This window comes from Ornithorhynchus anatinus, chromosome 5 (assembly GCF_004115215.2).
Source record: "Ornithorhynchus anatinus isolate Pmale09 chromosome 5, mOrnAna1.pri.v4, whole genome shotgun sequence".
Taxonomy (NCBI): domain Eukaryota; kingdom Metazoa; phylum Chordata; class Mammalia; order Monotremata; family Ornithorhynchidae; genus Ornithorhynchus; species Ornithorhynchus anatinus.
Genome location: NC_041732.1, coordinates 44,939,329 through 44,957,368, shown reverse-complemented (window position 1 = coordinate 44,957,368; position 18,040 = coordinate 44,939,329). Strand labels below are relative to the sequence as shown.

General features: G+C 47.1%; 1 protein-coding gene across 1 annotated transcript in view; it reads left to right on the top strand.

Moving 5' to 3' along the window:
* The window catches only part of LOXL1 (lysyl oxidase like 1), a 42,299-nt gene extending 24,970 nt beyond the window's left edge, over positions 1-17,329 (top strand). The window contains exons 2-7 of the mRNA XM_029066441.2: positions 2,483-2,591; positions 7,253-7,390; positions 8,205-8,361; positions 9,392-9,487; positions 11,202-11,317; positions 17,022-17,329. Of these exons, the coding sequence (XP_028922274.1) occupies positions 2,483-2,591; positions 7,253-7,390; positions 8,205-8,361; positions 9,392-9,487; positions 11,202-11,317; positions 17,022-17,028 (623 nt within the window). The 3' untranslated portion in view covers positions 17,029-17,329. The remainder of the gene's footprint in view (positions 1-2,482; positions 2,592-7,252; positions 7,391-8,204; positions 8,362-9,391; positions 9,488-11,201; positions 11,318-17,021) is intronic.
* The last annotated feature ends 711 nt before the right edge of the window (positions 17,330-18,040 follow it).

Below are 18,040 nucleotides of genomic sequence, written 5' to 3'. Positions count from 1 at the left end.
ACTAGCCCAAAGTCACACAGTTGACAAGTGGCAGATCTGGGATTAGAACCCACAACCTCTGACTCCCAAGATGCTTTTCAGGATTGCCTATCCCACTGGCCTGCCCTCTCCATCCCCATCCACCCTAATAACCGAGCACTTACATTTCTCCATTCATTCAGTAGTATTTATTGAGCGCTTACTATGTGCAGAGTACTATACTAAGTGCTTGGAATGTACAAATCGGCAATAGATAGAGACAGTCCCTGCCCATTGATGGGCTTACAGTCTAATCGGGGGAGACAGACAAAAACAATAGCAATAAATAGAATCAAGAGGATGAACATCTCATTAAAACAATAGCAATAAATAGAATCAAGGTGATGTACATCTCACTAACAAAATAAATAGGGTAATGAAAATATATACAATTGAGCAGTTGAGCATAGTGCTGAGGGGAGGGGAAGGGAGACGGGGAGGAGCAGAAGGAAAGGGGGGAAAAGAGGGCTTATCTGAGGGGAGGTGAAGGGGGGGTAGAAGGGGAGCAGAGGGAGCAGAGGGAAAAGGGGAAGCTCAGTCTGGGAAGACCTCTTGGAAGAGGTGAGCTCTAAATAGGGTTTTGAAGAGGGGAAGAGAGTTTGGCAGAGGTGAGGAGGGAGGGCATTCCAGGACCGCGGGAGGACGTGGGCCAGGGGTCGACGGCGGGATAGGTGAGACCGAGGGACGGTGAGGAGGTGGGCGGCAGAGGAGCAGAGCATGTGGGGTGGGCAGTGGAAAGAGAGAAGGGAGGAGAGGTAGGAGGGGGCAAGGTGATGGAGAGCCTTGAAGCCTAGAGTGAGAAGTTTTTGTTTTGTGCGGAGGTTGATAGGCAACCCCTGTAAGTTTTTAAGAAGGGGATTGACATGCCCAGAGCTTTTCTGAAGGAAGATGAGCCGGGCAGCGGAGGGAAGAATAGACTGGAGCGGGGAGAGACAGGAGGAAGGGAGATCAGAGAGAAGGCTGACACAATAATCCAGCCGGGATATTATGAGAGCCTGTGCCAATAAGATAGCCATTTGTGTGGAGAGGAAAGGGCAGATCTTGGCGAAATTATAAAGGTGAGACCAGCAGGTTTTGGGGACGGATTGGATGTGTGGGGTGAATGAGAGAGCTGAGTCAAAGATGACACCGAGGTTGCGGGCTTGAGAGACGGAAAGGATGGTCGTACCATCCACAGTGATATGGAAGTCAGGAAGAGGACAGGGTTTGGGAGGGAAGATGAGCAGCTCAGTTTTGGACATGTTGAGTTTTAGGTGGTGGGCAGACATCCAGGTAGAGACGTCTTGGAGGCAGGAGGAGATACGAGCCTGAAGGGAGGGGGAGAGGACAGGGGCAGAGATGTAGATTTGTGTGTCATCTGCATAGAGATGATAGTTGAAGTCATGACAGTGAATGAGTTCACCAAGGGAGTGAGTGTAGATGGAGAACAGAAGAGGGCCAAGAACTGACCCTTGAGGAACCCCAACAGTTAGAGGATGGGAGTGGGAGGAGACCGAGAATGAAAAGCCAGAAAGATAAGAGGAGAACCAGGAGAGGACGGAGTCCGTGAAGCCAAGGTGAGATATGGTGTGGAGGAGAAGGGGATGGTCAACGGTGTCAAAGGCAGCTGAGAGATCAAGGAGGATTAGGATAGAGTAGGAGCCATTGGATTTGACAAGAAGGAGGTCATGGGTGACCTTTGAGAGAGCAGTCTTGGTAGAGTGGAGGGGCCGGAAGCCAGATTGGAGGGGGTCCAGGAGAGAATTGGAGTTAAGGAATTCTAGGCAGCGAGTGTAGATGACTCATTCTAGGAGCTTGGAAAGGAAGGGTAGGAGGGAGATAGGGCGATACCTGGAAGGGGAAGTGGGGTCAAAAGAGGGTTTTTTTAGGATGGGGGAAACATGGCCATGTTTGAAGGCAGAGGGGAAGAAGCCATTGGAGAGTGAGCGGTTAAAGATAGAAGTTGAGGCGAGGAGGGAAGGAGCAATTATTTTTATAAGGTGTAACTCTGAGCTGTGCACTTCTGATACTGGATTTTTTTAAAAGTCATTTTGCATCTCTTCTGGTGTATCTATGGTATATTTTGGTTTGGCCAATCTTCATTGGTCTAAAAGCTCTTTGTGGGAGAGAAATGTCTTCTTATTTATTTTTGATCATTTTCCTCTGGGCCTCCTACAGTGTTTTGAAAACCAAAAATCCTCAACAAATAGCAGTGGTGGTACTGATATTGTTGGTGGATTGTGGTGATGATGATGGTGTTGGTGATGGTGGTGACCATGTTGGTGGTGTTGGCAGTAGTAGTGGTAGTGGTGGCAATAGCGGTAGTGGAGTGGTGTTAGTAGTGGTGGTGCTAGTGATAATGGTGAAGTTGGAGAAAGGAACAAGGGGAGCTGGAATTGGTCGGGAGGTGGAACAGGTGACCACTATCAGGAACGAATGAAATGTGACCAGCCTAGGTCTCACCCACTCAACTGTTCTCTTCCAGGCCTCCCTGACTTGGTGCCAGATCCTAACTACGTGCAGGCCTCCACCTATGTCCAGAGAGCCCACCTCTACTCCCTCCGTTGTGCAGCAGAGGAGAAATGCCTGGCCAGGTAAAGAGGTGTGCAGTCTCGGGGTTGAAGCAGAATTAGGTGGAGTAAGAGTGCTAGGGCTCCTCTTCAGGTTGAGCACTTGCTGACAAGGACGTGCTGTCCTGACCAGGATCCACTGGCTTCAGAGGTCTTGGGCAATCTTGGCATGCTGGTAAGGGAACCCGCCTCTCTCAGGATGGAACCCTCAATTCCAAGCCATACTAGGAGATGACTTGTCTTCCTAGCCATGGCCATGTCAGAGAAGCCTTTCGTATTTGTTAAGCGCTTACTGTGTGTCAAGCGCTGCTCTAAGCACTGGGGTAGAGACAAGGAGTAGATACATCTCATTTTACAGATGAGGGGACTGAGGCAAAGAGAAGTATGAAGTGACTTGCTCAAGGTCACACAGTGAACATGTGGTGGAGTCAGGATTAGAACCCAGGTCCTTCTGACTCCCAGGGCTATGCTCTATCCATTAGGCAAGTGAGGGCATGCAGAGTTCAGGTTCTGGCATTAGTAAATCCAAGTTTGTAACCCAGCTCCGCAGGTCAGCTCCTGCATGACTCCAGCCAAGTTGCTTCAGCTCTTTGTGCCTCAGTCGCTACGTCTACTGCTGTGAATAATAATGATGTCATTGTACTCTCCAAATGCTTTGTACAGTGCTGTGCACACAGTACGCACTCAGTCAATGCTATTGGCTATGACGATAATACTTACTATATGCCAGTGAGTATGCTAAGCACTGGGGTGGATACAAGAAATCAGGTTGGACACAGTCCCTGTCCCCCATGGTGCTCCCAATCTCAATCCCCATTTATCAGATGAGATAATTCAGCTACAGGAAGTGAAGTGACTTGCCCAAGGTCACACAGCAGACAAGTGGCAGAGGTGGGATTAGAACCCATGACATTCTGACTCCCAGGCCCGTGTTCTATCCACTAAACCAAGCTGCTGCTCTGAAGGGCCCATCAGAAGTGGGAAGAGTGTCAGGGGAAACCACTAGAGGGAAAAGTGTCTTCCATGGTCCTTTCCTCACTACCCAGTGTTCAGGCTTTGTGAGAGTTCCAGTAGGAAGTCAGGATGCTGTGGGGGTTGTTTAAATGGTATTTGTTAAGACCTTACTATGTTTCTGGCAATGTACAAGCACTGGGGTAGATACAAACTAGTCAAGTTGGATACAGTCCATATCCCACAGTCTTAATCACCATTTTACAAATGAGGTAACTGAGGCACAAAGAATTTAAGTGACTTCACTCAACACAGCAAAGTTCTGCTGGCAGCAACCTCAGTGAAATCCTGTCAAAATTCCTCTTGTTATCAACTCCTCTTTGAGGGAGGACCCAGGAGATCTGAAGCTCTGGACAGCTGTTTTATTGCCTTTGAAGAAAAGACGGGGGCAGGGCTTAGGTTAAGCATTTTGTAGAATTTTCTTCTTGAAAATTTGGGTGACCCTGGAAAAAAGGATTCCCTGAGACTCCTCTCAGGAAAGTTTGGCTATCCCATCTCCCAAGGGCAGTTTGGTGGAATGCTCCTGGGATGGACTTACTTCTTGGGGGGTGGTCTCCATTTTATTGTTGTTGTTGTTTGTTTTTTAATCAGATCATTTGTTATTGAAAGGAATGCTGGGGTATTGAGACAGTATTCAGGACTGAGGACCTTGCAGACACACCAGCCTCCACCAGTACAAGCAGGAATCCAGGAGTAAAGGGAGTCCCAGGTGCCAGTCCTAAGTGGCCTCTGGCCCCTTTGCAGGGGCTTCCCAACAGCAGAAGAAAATCACATTTCTCTTGCTGATGGCTTCCTGCTGAGGCCTTCCACTGTGCTCAGAGGAAAGGAACCAGACTCCACTTTATTGGTCAAGCCAGAGATTTCTAGAGCTGATAAACATCCTCTGCCTATAGGGCTCTGTATAGGGTGATGATGTCCACCAGATGTCCATAAGGCAGGCTCAGGATCTGGAATGTGGTGCTCACTGTGAACAGTGTCCTCTTTGAGCCCAAAGAATCACCCGTTGGCTGTCTTTGTTGGCCCTGAAGCACTCACTAAGACCTGCTGCCTTCATCGTAGGGTCCTCTGTTCCAAACTCTTGCTGTAAGCCCCTATTCTCTCTCTCTTGTGCTTAAAGTTATTTTCTTGATAATTTGTCTATGAGAGTCAGGAACTGGGAAATGGGAGACCCTCGGGCCAGGATTATAGGAGAGGGCCAGTGTGTTTCTCCAACTCTCCTGATGGACTTCGGGTAAGTCACTCAGATTCTCTGGGCCCCCACTACCCCTTTGTTGGTGTCTGGAAGTGAGCCTTGGGTTTTTGTGGAAAAGGAGTTCAATAAAAAGCGAAATGGAGCGGCTGTTCTTTGACAGTGGGAGGTTAAGAAATGCTCTGTGGTCCAGAATGTGTTCCCTCCCTAAAATAATGATCCCATCCCATTGGAAACATCCAAGATGACTCAAAGCCTTCTCCCAAGACCCCAAGGCTGTTCCAAGAAAGCAGGGAACTCCCAATGAAAGAGAGACGGTGACGGGCAAATGAGAGAACACAGAGAGGGAACAGAGGAGAGAGACAGTGAGAAAGAACAGGAGGAGGAAGAAGCAGGGAGGAGGAAAAGGAAGAAGAGGAGAAGAAGGAGAGGGAAGAGAGGGAGAAGGAGAGGGAAGAGAGGGGAACTTGAAGCACCAAGGGAAAGACGATTAAAGCCCCTGAGTTAGAGTGGTGGGGAGAGGGACCTGAGCCTGCTCCACTTCCTGCAGGCTGCCTCTCCCTGGATAAACCAGCGTGGCTCAGTGAAAAGAGGCCGGGCTTGGGAGTCAGAGGTCATGGGTTTGAATCCCCATTCTGCCATTTGTCAGCTGGGTGACTTTGGGCAAGTCACTTCACTTCTCTCTGCCTCAGTTCCCTAATCTGTAAAATGGGGATTAAGACTGTGAGCTTCACATGGGACAACCTGATTACCCTGTATCTATCCCAGCGCTTAGAACAGTGCTCTGCACATAGTAAGTGCTTAACAAATACCAACATTATTATTATTATTATTATGAACCTGAATTCCTTCCAGACCCTCCATGAGAAGGCCTTAGGTCAGGAAGCAGGCCTTCTCCTACTTACTCTATCACCATGCCATCAAGGATCAAGGGGAGATTGAGTCTAAGAACCTTTTTCATTAGTTTTCCCTTAAACATTTTGTTCTGAGTGAGTGAGTTCAGTGCTTTGTATCTGGCCTGGTTTTCCAACAGAGCTCCAGCCTATCCTGCTTTGGGTGGAAACACAAAGAAGCTGCACCAGCAGCCTGCTGCTGGGAACTCTTTCAGCCAGTGATAGATCAGTCCCCAGCCCCTGAGAGTTGGTCCCATCTTGGAACCCCCCTTACTCCCTCCAAAGTCAGAGTGAAGCCACCAGGATAATGGGGGATGTGGGAACAGCAAGCGGAAGGGACGGGCACAGAGGTGGGGTGCAAGTGGAATTTCATGACATGAGGAGAGAGCCCCTCTCAGTATCAGCACTTTCTGCCCATCAGTTTGGGCCCTGTAGCTCTGTGCCAGCCTTCCAGGGTGCTGTCACCATTTTAATTGGCTCTGAAGCTGAGCCTTTCTTAAAACAGAGCCATGCCCAAAGCGGGAGTTGAGGTCACTCAGAACTGATGCAGTCATAAAAAGATTCTAGTCATCAGCCTCTGTGCCAGGGGAGTGTCCTGTGGAGAAGCTTCTTAACCTTATCTTTTCAACTCACAGTCCTGGAACTAGGCATTCCCTATTTCCCTTGATGGTGGAACCAGAGGAAAGGAGAGAGGATTTCAGCCAGGAAGATTAGAGTTAGACATCAGTAAGGACTTTCTGACTTGACTGGAACCCACAGCCTTTATTAAGAACTTTTTATATGCCAAGTCCAGTGTTAAGCACTGAGGTCAATAAGAAGATCATTAAATGGGAGACAGTCTCTGTCCCATTGAGACTTACAATCTAAAAGAGGTAGTGAAAGCCCTTTTCTCAGCCAATGTTGTTTGGGGGATGTGATCCCTGCAGCCTCTCAGGAGCTCTGCTGTCCTCACAGTCTGATAGATGTTACAGGGAGCAAGTAGGGGAATGTTAGGAGGTTCTGTCTGATCTTTATTTTTCCTGGGAGAGGTGGAATTGAGTGGTGGAGAAGTGCAGAAAACCCAGGAAAGGCCTTTGCTTATAGGTTCAAGTGCTGGTGCCCTGATTAGCTTCTTCCCTCTCCAGCCCCAGAGGCAGCTGAGCAGGTTAAAGTGGCATCAGCTTCCTTTGATGAGTTCTTGAGAAGGGATTCCTGAGATCACAAGATCCCTGTCCTTTCTGTGCCCAAGGCTCAGGGCCCCTCCAGGCCTGATCCATTGCAGCTACAGTTCTCTGGGAAGGAGGGCCACCTTGACAAGGGTCATTTTGGGCAGTTCCCATTTGCTGCTCATTGTCTAAAAATAAAATCATTCTGCCCAGCTAGAACTCAGGAGTCCCAGAAACCTCCTAGTCTCCTATTAATCACTTTAGGTCAATTTCCAAGGTTGGCTTCAAGTGAGCCCACAACTCTCACCACCCTGACTCTCCCTGTCTGGGCCAATGCACAAACATACACAAACACCCACATCCACCCACCCACCCCCGAATCCCTGAGCTCTGAGAAGCAGCAGTGATCTGGTCTGGAATTAACCTCTCTTTCTCCCCTCTCGACAGCACGGCCTATACCTCCGAGGCCACAGACTATGACATTCGAGTGCTTCTGCGGTTTCCTCAGAGGGTGAAGAACCAGGGCACAGCTGACTTCCTACCCAATCGTCCCCGCCACACTTGGGAATGGCACAGCTGCCATCAGTGAGAAGCACTGGGTGTGGTGAGGAGGGTGGTGGAGAGGAAGGCTTTGGAGGTGGGGAGGAGGGTAGTTGAGAGGAGTACAGGATGGAGAAGTGAGAAGGGAGGTATTACCCCTTGGAGAAGCTGGGGAAATCCTAGTGACCAACCAGCTTCAAAGGTTCATAGCATCTAGCCAAACCCTGGCATTAGTATTAGTGTTCACAACACCAGACTAAGCATCTGGTCTGTGCAAAGCACTGTTCTAGGCACTTAGGAGCATTTAAGGCTCTGAGCCCTATCCTTGAAGTATTTATTTTCTGATGGACAATCAGTTAATCGTAATGGTATTTATTGAGTACTTATTGTGTGCAGAGTACTGAACTAAGTACTTGGAAGAGTACTATAAAGTTAGTCCACAGAATCCCGGACCTCAAGGAGCTTAGCTAGTGTGCAGACAGTGAATAAGATTGCCAGATCACTGTGGGCAGTTAACTTGTCTAACAACTCTGTTTATCATACTCTCCCAAGCACTTAGTACAGTGCTCTGTACACAGTAAACACTCAATAAATACCACTAATGATGATGAGTGAGAGAAGAGATTTAGATATCTTAAAGAAGTGAATCCAAAACAAATTAATGGATAGTTACAGAAGGGTGACCAGAGGTATCACTATGTATTGCCTAAACTAAACTAAAGGAGTTGCAATTTGCTTTCTGAAAGAGGATACTAAGCAGACATGAGGGAGCAGATGCAGGATTAGAAGAAGAAACAGGGTGTTCTGACTCCAAGGTGAAACCCCTACAAGACCGTCTGTCCATCCTTGTGTCTGGCAGGCACTACCACAGCATGGACGAATTCAGCCACTATGACCTACTGGATGCAGCCACAGGCCGGAAGGTGGCAGAGGGCCACAAGGCCAGTTTTTGCCTAGAGGACACCACTTGTGACTTTGGCAACTTGAAGCGCTATGCCTGCACCTCTCATACACAGGTGAGCAGGAGGGAACGGAGCATAGTGGGAAATGTGAATGAGGGGGCAGAGGTCAGGAAAGTGACAGTGTGGACTGGAAACTGCCAACATCCTTCTGAAGTGGCCCGCCCTGGCTGCCGGAGCTCTGGAGACTTCAACTCATTTTTTATTTAAATTTTTATGGTATATGTTAAGTGCTTACAATGTGTCAAACACTGTTATAAGCGCTGGGGTAGGTACAAGTTAATTAGCTAGGACACAGTTCCTGTCGAGCACGGGGCTCATGTCTAAATAGGAGGGAAAACAGCTATTTAATCCCTATTTTCCAGTTGAGGATACTAAGGCACTAAGAAGTTAAATGATTTGCTCAAGGTCACAGAGCAAGCAATTGGCAGAGTTGAGATTAGAATCCAAGTCTTCCAACTCCCAGGCCCGTGCTCTTTCCACTAGGCAATGCTGCTTCTTCATTGCATCCTGGGTGTCCTGTGTCACTCTCCGATGTCACCCCTACCTTTCTCAGGAGGCAGATGAACTCTGGGGAGCCAGAATACCAAGGTGGCCGAGGTGAAGGGTGAAATAAAATGGGATTCTGGAGCCCCGTGGGGACATGGCTGCTGCTGAACTACCACAAGAAACGGCAGCTTGCTCATTGCTCCATTCCTCACCCACTTACCCGATGACACAGCCCTCTGCCCCCCACCGCTTCCAGCTTCTGCTAAAGTGGGGCAGTGTTCATGGGACTTGGGATCTTGGGGAGCGTGCTGAGGAGCTGCCTGTCTGGGTGCTTAAGTCTGGAAAGGAATAGAAATGGCTGAGAGAGAGAAGTGTGGATGGCGGGGGTGTGTTTGTCTGCTTTGTGGGGCCCAAGTCTGTTTGCAAGGACAAAGGTTTCAGAGCTGAATTCGGCACCAACTCAGAATGACTCCTGGGGAACAGAGACCCAGAGGAAAATGGGGCTCAGCGTTAGCATCTGGTAGCCCAGCATGAGGGAAGGGGGAAATTCTGAAAGGTGGAAGCCAACTGACCCCTCAACAATTTTTCCTTTTCTCAGGGCCTGAGTCCAGGTTGCTATGATACGTATAACGCTGACATTGATTGCCAGTGGATTGATATAACAGATGTTCAACCAGGAAACTACATCCTCAAGGTAGGTCTCCTTGATCATGGAGGGAGCATCTCTGAGCCTGGAGGGTTGCTACCCTCTTTGACAGAACCAAATCAATCAATCAATTGTATTTATTGAGTGCTCACTGTGTGCAGAGTACTGAACTAAGCACTTAGGAGAGTACAGTGCAACAGACTTGGTGACTGGTTTCCTACTCACAGTGAGCTTACAGTCTAGAGGACTGTTTTGAGTCTATAGCCAAAGAGCCTAGTCCATGAAAGTTTATCTGTAAGGGGAAGGAAGCTTTAGGGTTGGGATACCAGACTGAAAGCTAACTTCAATGCCACTTGGGGTTTAAAGGGACTTTGAGAAGTCATCTAGTCCATTCCTCTGCCTCTAGGTATGATTGCACTCAACCATCCTTGATAGCTAATAATAATGAAATGGCATTTTTTCAACACTTATTATATGCCAAGCACTGAACTAAGAACTGGGGTAGATATAAGATAATCAGGTTCCACAGGAGGCTCACAGTCCAAGTAGGAAGGAGAACAGGTATTGAACCCCATTTTGCAGATGTGGGAACTGAGACACAGAGAAATTAAAATGACTTGGTCTAGATCATGAGCAGAGCCAAGATTAGAATTTAAATCCTCTGACTCCCAGGCCTGTGCTCTTTCCAATCGGCTACCCTGCTTCCCTTCCTTCTCTTTCCAAAGAATATCCAAAGAAAGAGAGTCTACAACCTCAACTGATGACCCCTCTTGATGTTTCACAAGGGATAGCCACAAGGAGTTCTCTCTCACATCTAACTTAAATCCCTCCTGGCTGGAATTTATACCCATCTCCTCTTAATCTGCCCTTTGGAAACAAGAGATCTTTCTCTGTCACTCTGGCCCACCCATGTGATAGATGGGTGCCATGATTGGCCCCTTATGAATGGTCAGAATGATTACATGTCTTAATGTTTTGTTTCCCAACTCCTTATATATCTGTCATTAGTCCTCTTTTACCCTTTTTATTTTTAGATTGTGAGTCACTCAAGGGACAGGAACTATGTCTTATTCCCCCTGTGTATTCTATCCCTGTATTTAGTACAATGCTCTGCACATAGAGCTTAGTAAATACTATTACTACTACTATTAAATAACTCAATAACTCCTTTCTGGCAATGACTTACAACTCAAATAAGGGCTAAGCATGTTAACTTGGAGTTCAAGGTCTCCTGATAGCCAAAAAATGGGCTTTTCACAGATCATGGAACCAGAGGGAACTTCCAGCCAAATGAATAAACTCTCCCAACACACAACTGAACTTCCTTGGATTCTCCTTTTCTGTTCTCTCTCTCTCACAAGCAGTGTCTTCCACCCTCACCCCTGCTTCATGACAAGATAAAGAGATGTCCTAAACACATTAGCACTGCCATTACTGGATCTATCCAGCAACCCATGACCCCATAGTCCATCTCTGAACAGATGCTTGAAGGGACTCAGCGATGCTGCTTCCTTGGCTCCATCCTCATTGTTGGGGAGGTACTATGTACCAAGTCTGACTTCTTCTCTAGTAACCTGTTTTGAACCTCTCCTCTGAGAATTTATCTAAACCTCTATGAGTCTCCTGCCACTTTCTGCCTGAACCACTTCCTAAAGAAACAAATGTCATGCATCTACCATCTATTCAATGAGGAAGAGCTTCTTTCTGTTGGTTTTGCCATGCTGATTTTGGACTTTCTTCTTTGTTTCCGCCCTTCCTGCAGGTGCAAGTGAACCCCAAATATATCGTGCTGGAGTCGGACTTCACCAACAATGTGGTGAGATGCAACATCCACTATACGGGACGCTATGTTGCCGCAACGAACTGCAAAATCGCCCAGTAAGAGCCCCTCGCTGCTTCCTGTCTTCCTGGGTCCCTACGGAGCAGCTCCAGTCTGATGGACAGGTCACCCAGGCTGAGAATGGGTGGTCCACACTGACAAACGATATGGAGAATTCAGACCCCAAGAACACACCCTTTGCTCAAAATCGATCTATCAATCAATGGTATTTATTGAGCACTTCTGTGTGCACAGCACTGAAATTCTTGTGAACGTAAGATACAACAAAGTTGTAGGAGCTAACAGTCTAAAGAGGGAGACAGATATTAAGTCGCTAAATAATCAATAACCATACATTGGGATATTATAAGGATGATTCAAATACACTACCAGAATGATTGCATATGGAGGTGGGGCATTCTGGGACAGATGTGGCTATGGGGTAGCTATGGGTCGGAGATGACTCAACAGCAAAAGACAAGACAAGGAACAATTCAGGTCTTTTGGTTCTGTTTTGCCCACAGAGTACAGGCTGTTTTCCTCCTTAAAAAACTCTGCTTTCTTCCTGGGTAGAACAGGAGTTGCCTCCTGAGGCAATAGCTGACATCTTTTCCTAGATGGTAATTATGACAAAAAATAAACTGAGCAAGCCACCACTAATAATAACAATAATAATTGTGGTATTTAAGCATTTACTACATGCTAAGTGCTGGGAAAAATGTAATCAGAAGGTAATCAATCCCTGTCCCACATGAAGCTCTCAGACTAAGGGAGAGGGAGAACAGGTATTAAATCTCCATTTTGCAGATGAAGAAACTGAGGTGTAGAGAAGTTATGGGTCTTGTCCAGAGTCACAGAGCAAAGAAATGGCCAAGGAAGGATTAGAACCTGGGTCTCCTGACGGTCGGTGTTGAGTTCCTTCCAGTAGGCCACACCACTCTCACTGTGAGAGGGCTTACTAACACAATTTCAGGACCATTGTTGCAGTTGTAGAACACCACCTCCATTTAACTGGGTTTTCCAAGTTGCTTTTGAAACTCCCCTTTTGGCTCTTGTAAACTCATTTATGCAGCTCTAATGCCCCCATCCTTGTCAGGGAGGGAATCCTTTGTCCCGCAGCTCCAGGGCCTGCTGGTGGTCATCAGACCAGCAGCTTCTTAGCTCAACAAAGTGAATGTAGGAGATTGAATTATTGGGTAATTTGCTTGTATGTATTTGGACTGTGTGACTCCTCCCTGCACAGCTAGGTTTGGTAGTGATTTATTGACATTACTTATCAATCAATCATTGGTATTTATAGAGCAGTTACTGTGTACTATACACTTGGAAGACTACAATACAAAGTTGGCAGACATGTTCCCTGCCCACAGGGAGCTAACAGTCTAGAGTGGGAGACACATCAATATGAATAATAATAATAATAACAGGTATTTGTTAAGCACTTACTATGTGCCAGGCACTGAACTAAGCCCTGAGGGAAATAACAGCAAATCAGGTTGGACATAGTCCCTGTCCCACACAGGGCTCACAGTCTTAATCCCCATTTTACAGATGAGGTAACTAAGGCAGAGAAGTGAAGTGATTTGCCCAAGGTCACACAGCAGACAAGTGCTGGAGCCGGGATTGGAACCCAGATCCTTCTGATTTCCAGGGTCATGCTCTGTCCACTATAACACATAATATATAATTCATAATAGATCATTTAAAGATACATACGTGATTGCCTCAGAATGAGGTGTCCCTTTGGCAGCGGCTCAATTTTCACTGTGAGTGCAAAGCAGGGAAATAATGGGGCTCTTTAGTGGGGAGCAAAAGGGCAAGGCATGGGGGTGACAGGCAGGCTACAGGCAGACTAGTAAACCAGAAAGATGTGATGGAGGACTCTTTCAGGCCCATTCAGAAGCAGTCACACCTCAGGTAAGAGCCAGGATGAGTGGAACTGGGAGCCCACAAGGCCGTGGAAGTGGAAATCATGACACAGACATCTGGAAACCCCATATGGGGGCAGAGGGGAAGAGGAGGGCAACCATCCCCATCAACCCCTGGAGTTGGAATCTGAAGCCTTTCATCCTGTCTCCACCAATCCTGACTGTTCCCCACTTCAGCGTTTCCCATTAGCAACTGGATTGAATTAAATGGAATTAAAAAGAACCAACATGGTCTAGTGGAAAGAACTCAGACCCAAGAGTTAGAAGACCTGGATTCTAATCCTGGCTTGGTTAATTGCTTGCTGTGTGACCCTGGGCAAATCACATAACTTCCCTATACTTCAGTTTCCTCAACAGTAAAATGGGAATTAAATCCTCCTCCCCTATACTTCAGTTTCCTCAACAGTAAAATGGGAATTAAATCCTCCTCCCCCCAATTTAGACTTGAGCCCCATGTGGAACAAGGACTCTGTCCAACCTAATTAACTTGTATTTAAGCCAACATTTAGAACAGTGCTTGACACATAGTAAGTGTAATAATAATGAAAGGTCTTCTACCTGCTGTGACACTGACAGCCTTTAAAACAAACCATACCACTGGATTACCTCAGCTAAGTGGACACCTTGTAACTACTGAAAGCTGAGGTTTCCTTTGACCTGAACTATTTCTAGGGTGCTAAGCAGATATCCTGGGATATAGTCTCAGGCCCCAAGGAAGTTCTTGCCAAAGTTAGTCCTTTTGATCACCAGCATTTGATAAATGTTATTACTAGAGGTCTCATTTGTAGAAGCTAGAGCAGGGTTAAACTCCTGGTAGAATGTTTTTGGAGGAATCGAAGAGCAGAAAGACACTTCAAGAGGTCCAGTCCCCTGTCTCCTGGTAGATGCATCACAACATGCAAGATTATCTAGCCTGTGCTTTTTTAATTTTTAAAGGATAAAACTCCTAGAGCATCACCTTCAACTTCTGTGAAGACCAGTGATTACAAGCAGTGTATAGTCAAACCACTCAGAAGTGACTTAATACTACCCTCCCTAATCCAGATGAGTTCAGCCTGATCTGGTAGTGTTGAGACACTTGTCATACTTGGTAATGAAGACATATTTTGGATGGCTAGGCCATAAATTACCCTGGGATATCTGGGCTGTCACCGGGATGCAGTTGAGCCAGTCATTCCCTTTTCTCAGGCTCCTGTTTTCTCTGCAGTAGGGCAGGGAGCTCACTTGTCCTTCTCTCCAACTCCATCCAGTAGAGACAGATCATTAAACCACCTATGAAAAGTGTTTTGACCTCCGGAGGAGTAAGGACCACGAATCACTATTGGATTACACCCAGAATTGTAGCTTCTGTTAGCAATGGATATCTCTGATCCATGAAAATCATCCCTTTTGTCTAGGAAAAAATATCCTTGAATTTATGGGGGGGGGGGTGAGTCCCAAATTTTGGCACTTATTAAGTGCTTACTCTATGCCAGCACTTTTCTGAGCACTGGGGTAGATACTAGTTAATGAGGTAGGACACAGTCCCTATCCCATATGGGGCTCACAGTCTAAATAAGAGGGGTAGGGTTGAATCCCCATTTTACAGATAAGTAAACTGAGGTACAGAGAAGTTAAATGATTTGCCCAAGGTCATACAACAGACACATGGCAGAGCTAGGATTAGAACCCAGGTCTTCTACCTCCCAGTTCTGTGTTCTTTCCACTAGGCCACACTAACTCTAGAAGTAGAACCCAGAGTTCCAATTTGCTGTTTGGTGGTGGCCGGATAGGGGGTTCACTAGTGAAGCAACATGTCCTAATGGATAGAGCATTGGCCTGGAGGTCAGAACAACCTGGGTTCTAATCCTGGCTCTTCCACAGTCTGCTGTATGACCCTGGTCAAGTCACTTAACTACCCTGTGTCTCAGTTACCGCATCTGTGAAATATGGATTAAGACTGTGAATCCTATGCAGGAGAGGGACTTTGTTCAACATGATTAACTTGTATCTACCCCAGCACTTAGTACAGTTCTTGGCACATATTAAGTGCTTAAATACCATTAAAAAAACAAAAACCTTCATTCCTCCACTTGGCTTTGCCAGGTCTCTTCACCTATGCTCTCTCACTGAGACAATGCCTTTTGTTGAGCACTCCACTCAAAATTTGCCTGAATTTCAGAGCAGTATACAGTGCTCTGTATTTTTCCACACCTTTCACATATTCTTTTGGATCCTCACAATAAGAATTATGTCATTTATCAAGGGATGAGCACTGGGGAAGATAAAAGGTTATGAGAACCCTCATGGGGCTCCCAATCTCTCTTGCCCCATTATACAGGTAAGGAAACTGAGGCCCAGAGAGATTGGAAAAACAACATGGCCTAGCGGAAAGAGCAAGGTTCTGGAAGTCAAAGGACCTGGGTTATAAACCCAGGTCTGCCAGTTGCATACTGTGTGATCTTGAGCACATCACTTAACTTCTCTGTGTTTCAGTTTCCTCATCTATAAAATGGGGATACAATACTCATTTTCCTCCTCCTCTAGACTGTGAGCCCCATGAGGAACAGGGACTGTGTCCGATCTGATTAACTTTTAGCTTCTCCAGGGCTTAGTACAGTGCTTGGTACATAATAAGCGCTTAAATATATTATAATAATTCTTATAATAATAATACTTGCCATAGGTCCCAGTCCCATGCTCCTTCCATGAAGACATACTGCTCTCCCATAGGGCAGGTTGGAGCAGATATTTTTCCCCCATTTACAAGTGAGGAAACTGAGGCACAGACTAAATGACTTACCTCAAGACCCTCAGTAAGTGTGTGACAGAACCAGAGCTAAAACCCAGAGTTCCTGACTCCCAGTCCCACAGCAGAATTGGGGCAAAGACCCCGGGCACAGTCCACAACCCTCTCTGTCTTCCTCCTGCTGCATGGGGCCACCTCTGCCCTGGGATAAATCATCAGCACTGGCAGGAATCAATTCAGACACTCATTTTGAGTCCTTTACATAAGTGCTTGGAAAGGACTTGGGCTTTCAACGAAGCAAGTCTATTAATACTCCTCTGCCTCGCTAACCACACAAAAATGAAGCCAGGACAAACAGGAATCCAGGAGTAAAGCTTTCCCAGAAAGGCCACGTGACTTTGGTTGATTTTGACCAAGTTTCTGAAAAAGAAAAGAGAGGCCGAAAAAATGGCCTTAGAAAAAAATATTTCCAGACAGCCCCAGTTTTGGTTAGGGAATGGAAAATAATCCAGAGAGCCAAAACTGGTGAAGATTAATCTTGTAGAGACAGAGTGTCAGGAGACTTGGGTTCTCCATTACAGGATCTCTGGCATCCTCCAATAAAGCTTCTTTGAGAGTGGAGGTTTGGGCCAGACCGTCAAAGAGGGGTTGGTTAATATTGGTAGGCTTGATGACACCTATGGGCTACCTGTCATGGCATCACTCAAGGGGAGTGATGGACCTAATAATGTATCTTGGCCCCAGGACCTGCCTCCATTAAGGCGGAATACCAGGTGCCCCAGTGTTTGGGGTCTTGGCGGAGGGTAGGAAGTCTCAGTCCTTGCTGGCTGGGCAGCCTCGTAGAATGGTCTGGCTCCAAAGTAGGAAGTGTCTCTGATCTCTGAGTGGAGGGAGGGAGGGAGGGGGACAATTTTGACCTTTCCTTCTCCCACCCCGACTGCAAATTATCCTAATTCATCCTGTAGTGTGGCAAAATCCCCGGGCCTCTGTCCATACCATCCTCCCAGGATGTCCAGCAACTGGTGAAGCGGGGAAGGAAGCATTTTACTGAGGAGAAAGGGGATGACTACCTATTGACTCATTGAGGTTTTTGCTTTCCTTCCACAGATCTTGATGTTCTCAGGATTGGAAGGTCCCACACATGCCCAGCCTCCCTCTTGTGCCCCACAGCCCCCCTTCTGTCCGGGGAGATGTTCCTGAGACCTGGGTCCTCCTACAGACACTGCAGGCGGCAGCAGGCCCTGGCACCTAAACAGAAAAGGGAACCTGGCTTCATTTTACAAAGCTGAAGGAAATGAGAGTGATTCTGGCTCATATTTTTGTACTTAACTTTCCTTTAAACTTGTTTCTGTCCCCATTGCTGATTGGAGATCGCTGATCATGTAGGTAGAATAAAACAGGATTTCTACTCTCCATTGATCTCTGGGTCGTCTGAAGCCTAGGGAAGCAGCAGTAGAATTTCCATAAGCTCTCCAGCTCAGCAACGAGGTGCTCTTCAGAAGGAAGACGAGCGGGTCTGTGCTGGATCATCAGGCCCAGGGAGAGGGATGGTTAATCCTTTTACATCTCTGTCACTCAGTCTCCAGGGCTTTGAAACTACTACTCATCCAGACCAGCTCTGGACCCATCTTGTGCCTTCCAGGCCCAACCTCCCTAGGGGTACCCACCAGTGTAGACCCCAGTTCTAGCTGGTTCAGAAAGCCAAGTGAGGGGCCTAGCCCTTTGGTCCACCTCTTGAATGTATTAGCAATCCAGAATGACCTCAGGTCTTCCCGGGCCATGACATGTGAATGTCTTCTCTTGCCAGTCAATAACTCTCTTGGGGTCAAGCAGGAGACATCTTGGGCCCAGATGTGAGTTTCCGGCCAAAGATGAATGGAGGAAATAAGCCTCCCTGTTCCCTGGCAGATGTCTTGCCCACATCTGGAGGCATAGATAGCTCCCCTCCCCACCTGACCACATCCTGGAAGAGCTCAGATGTGGGTGGAAGTGAGGTTTTCTATGAACGGATTGCCGGGTACCCCGAGTCCTCACCCCAGGGGGCCTCAGTTTGGGGGGCTTCTCAGCTCCAAACAGGACCTTATGTAACAGGCATCTGCCCAACACAAGCTGTTCCAGCAGCTTTC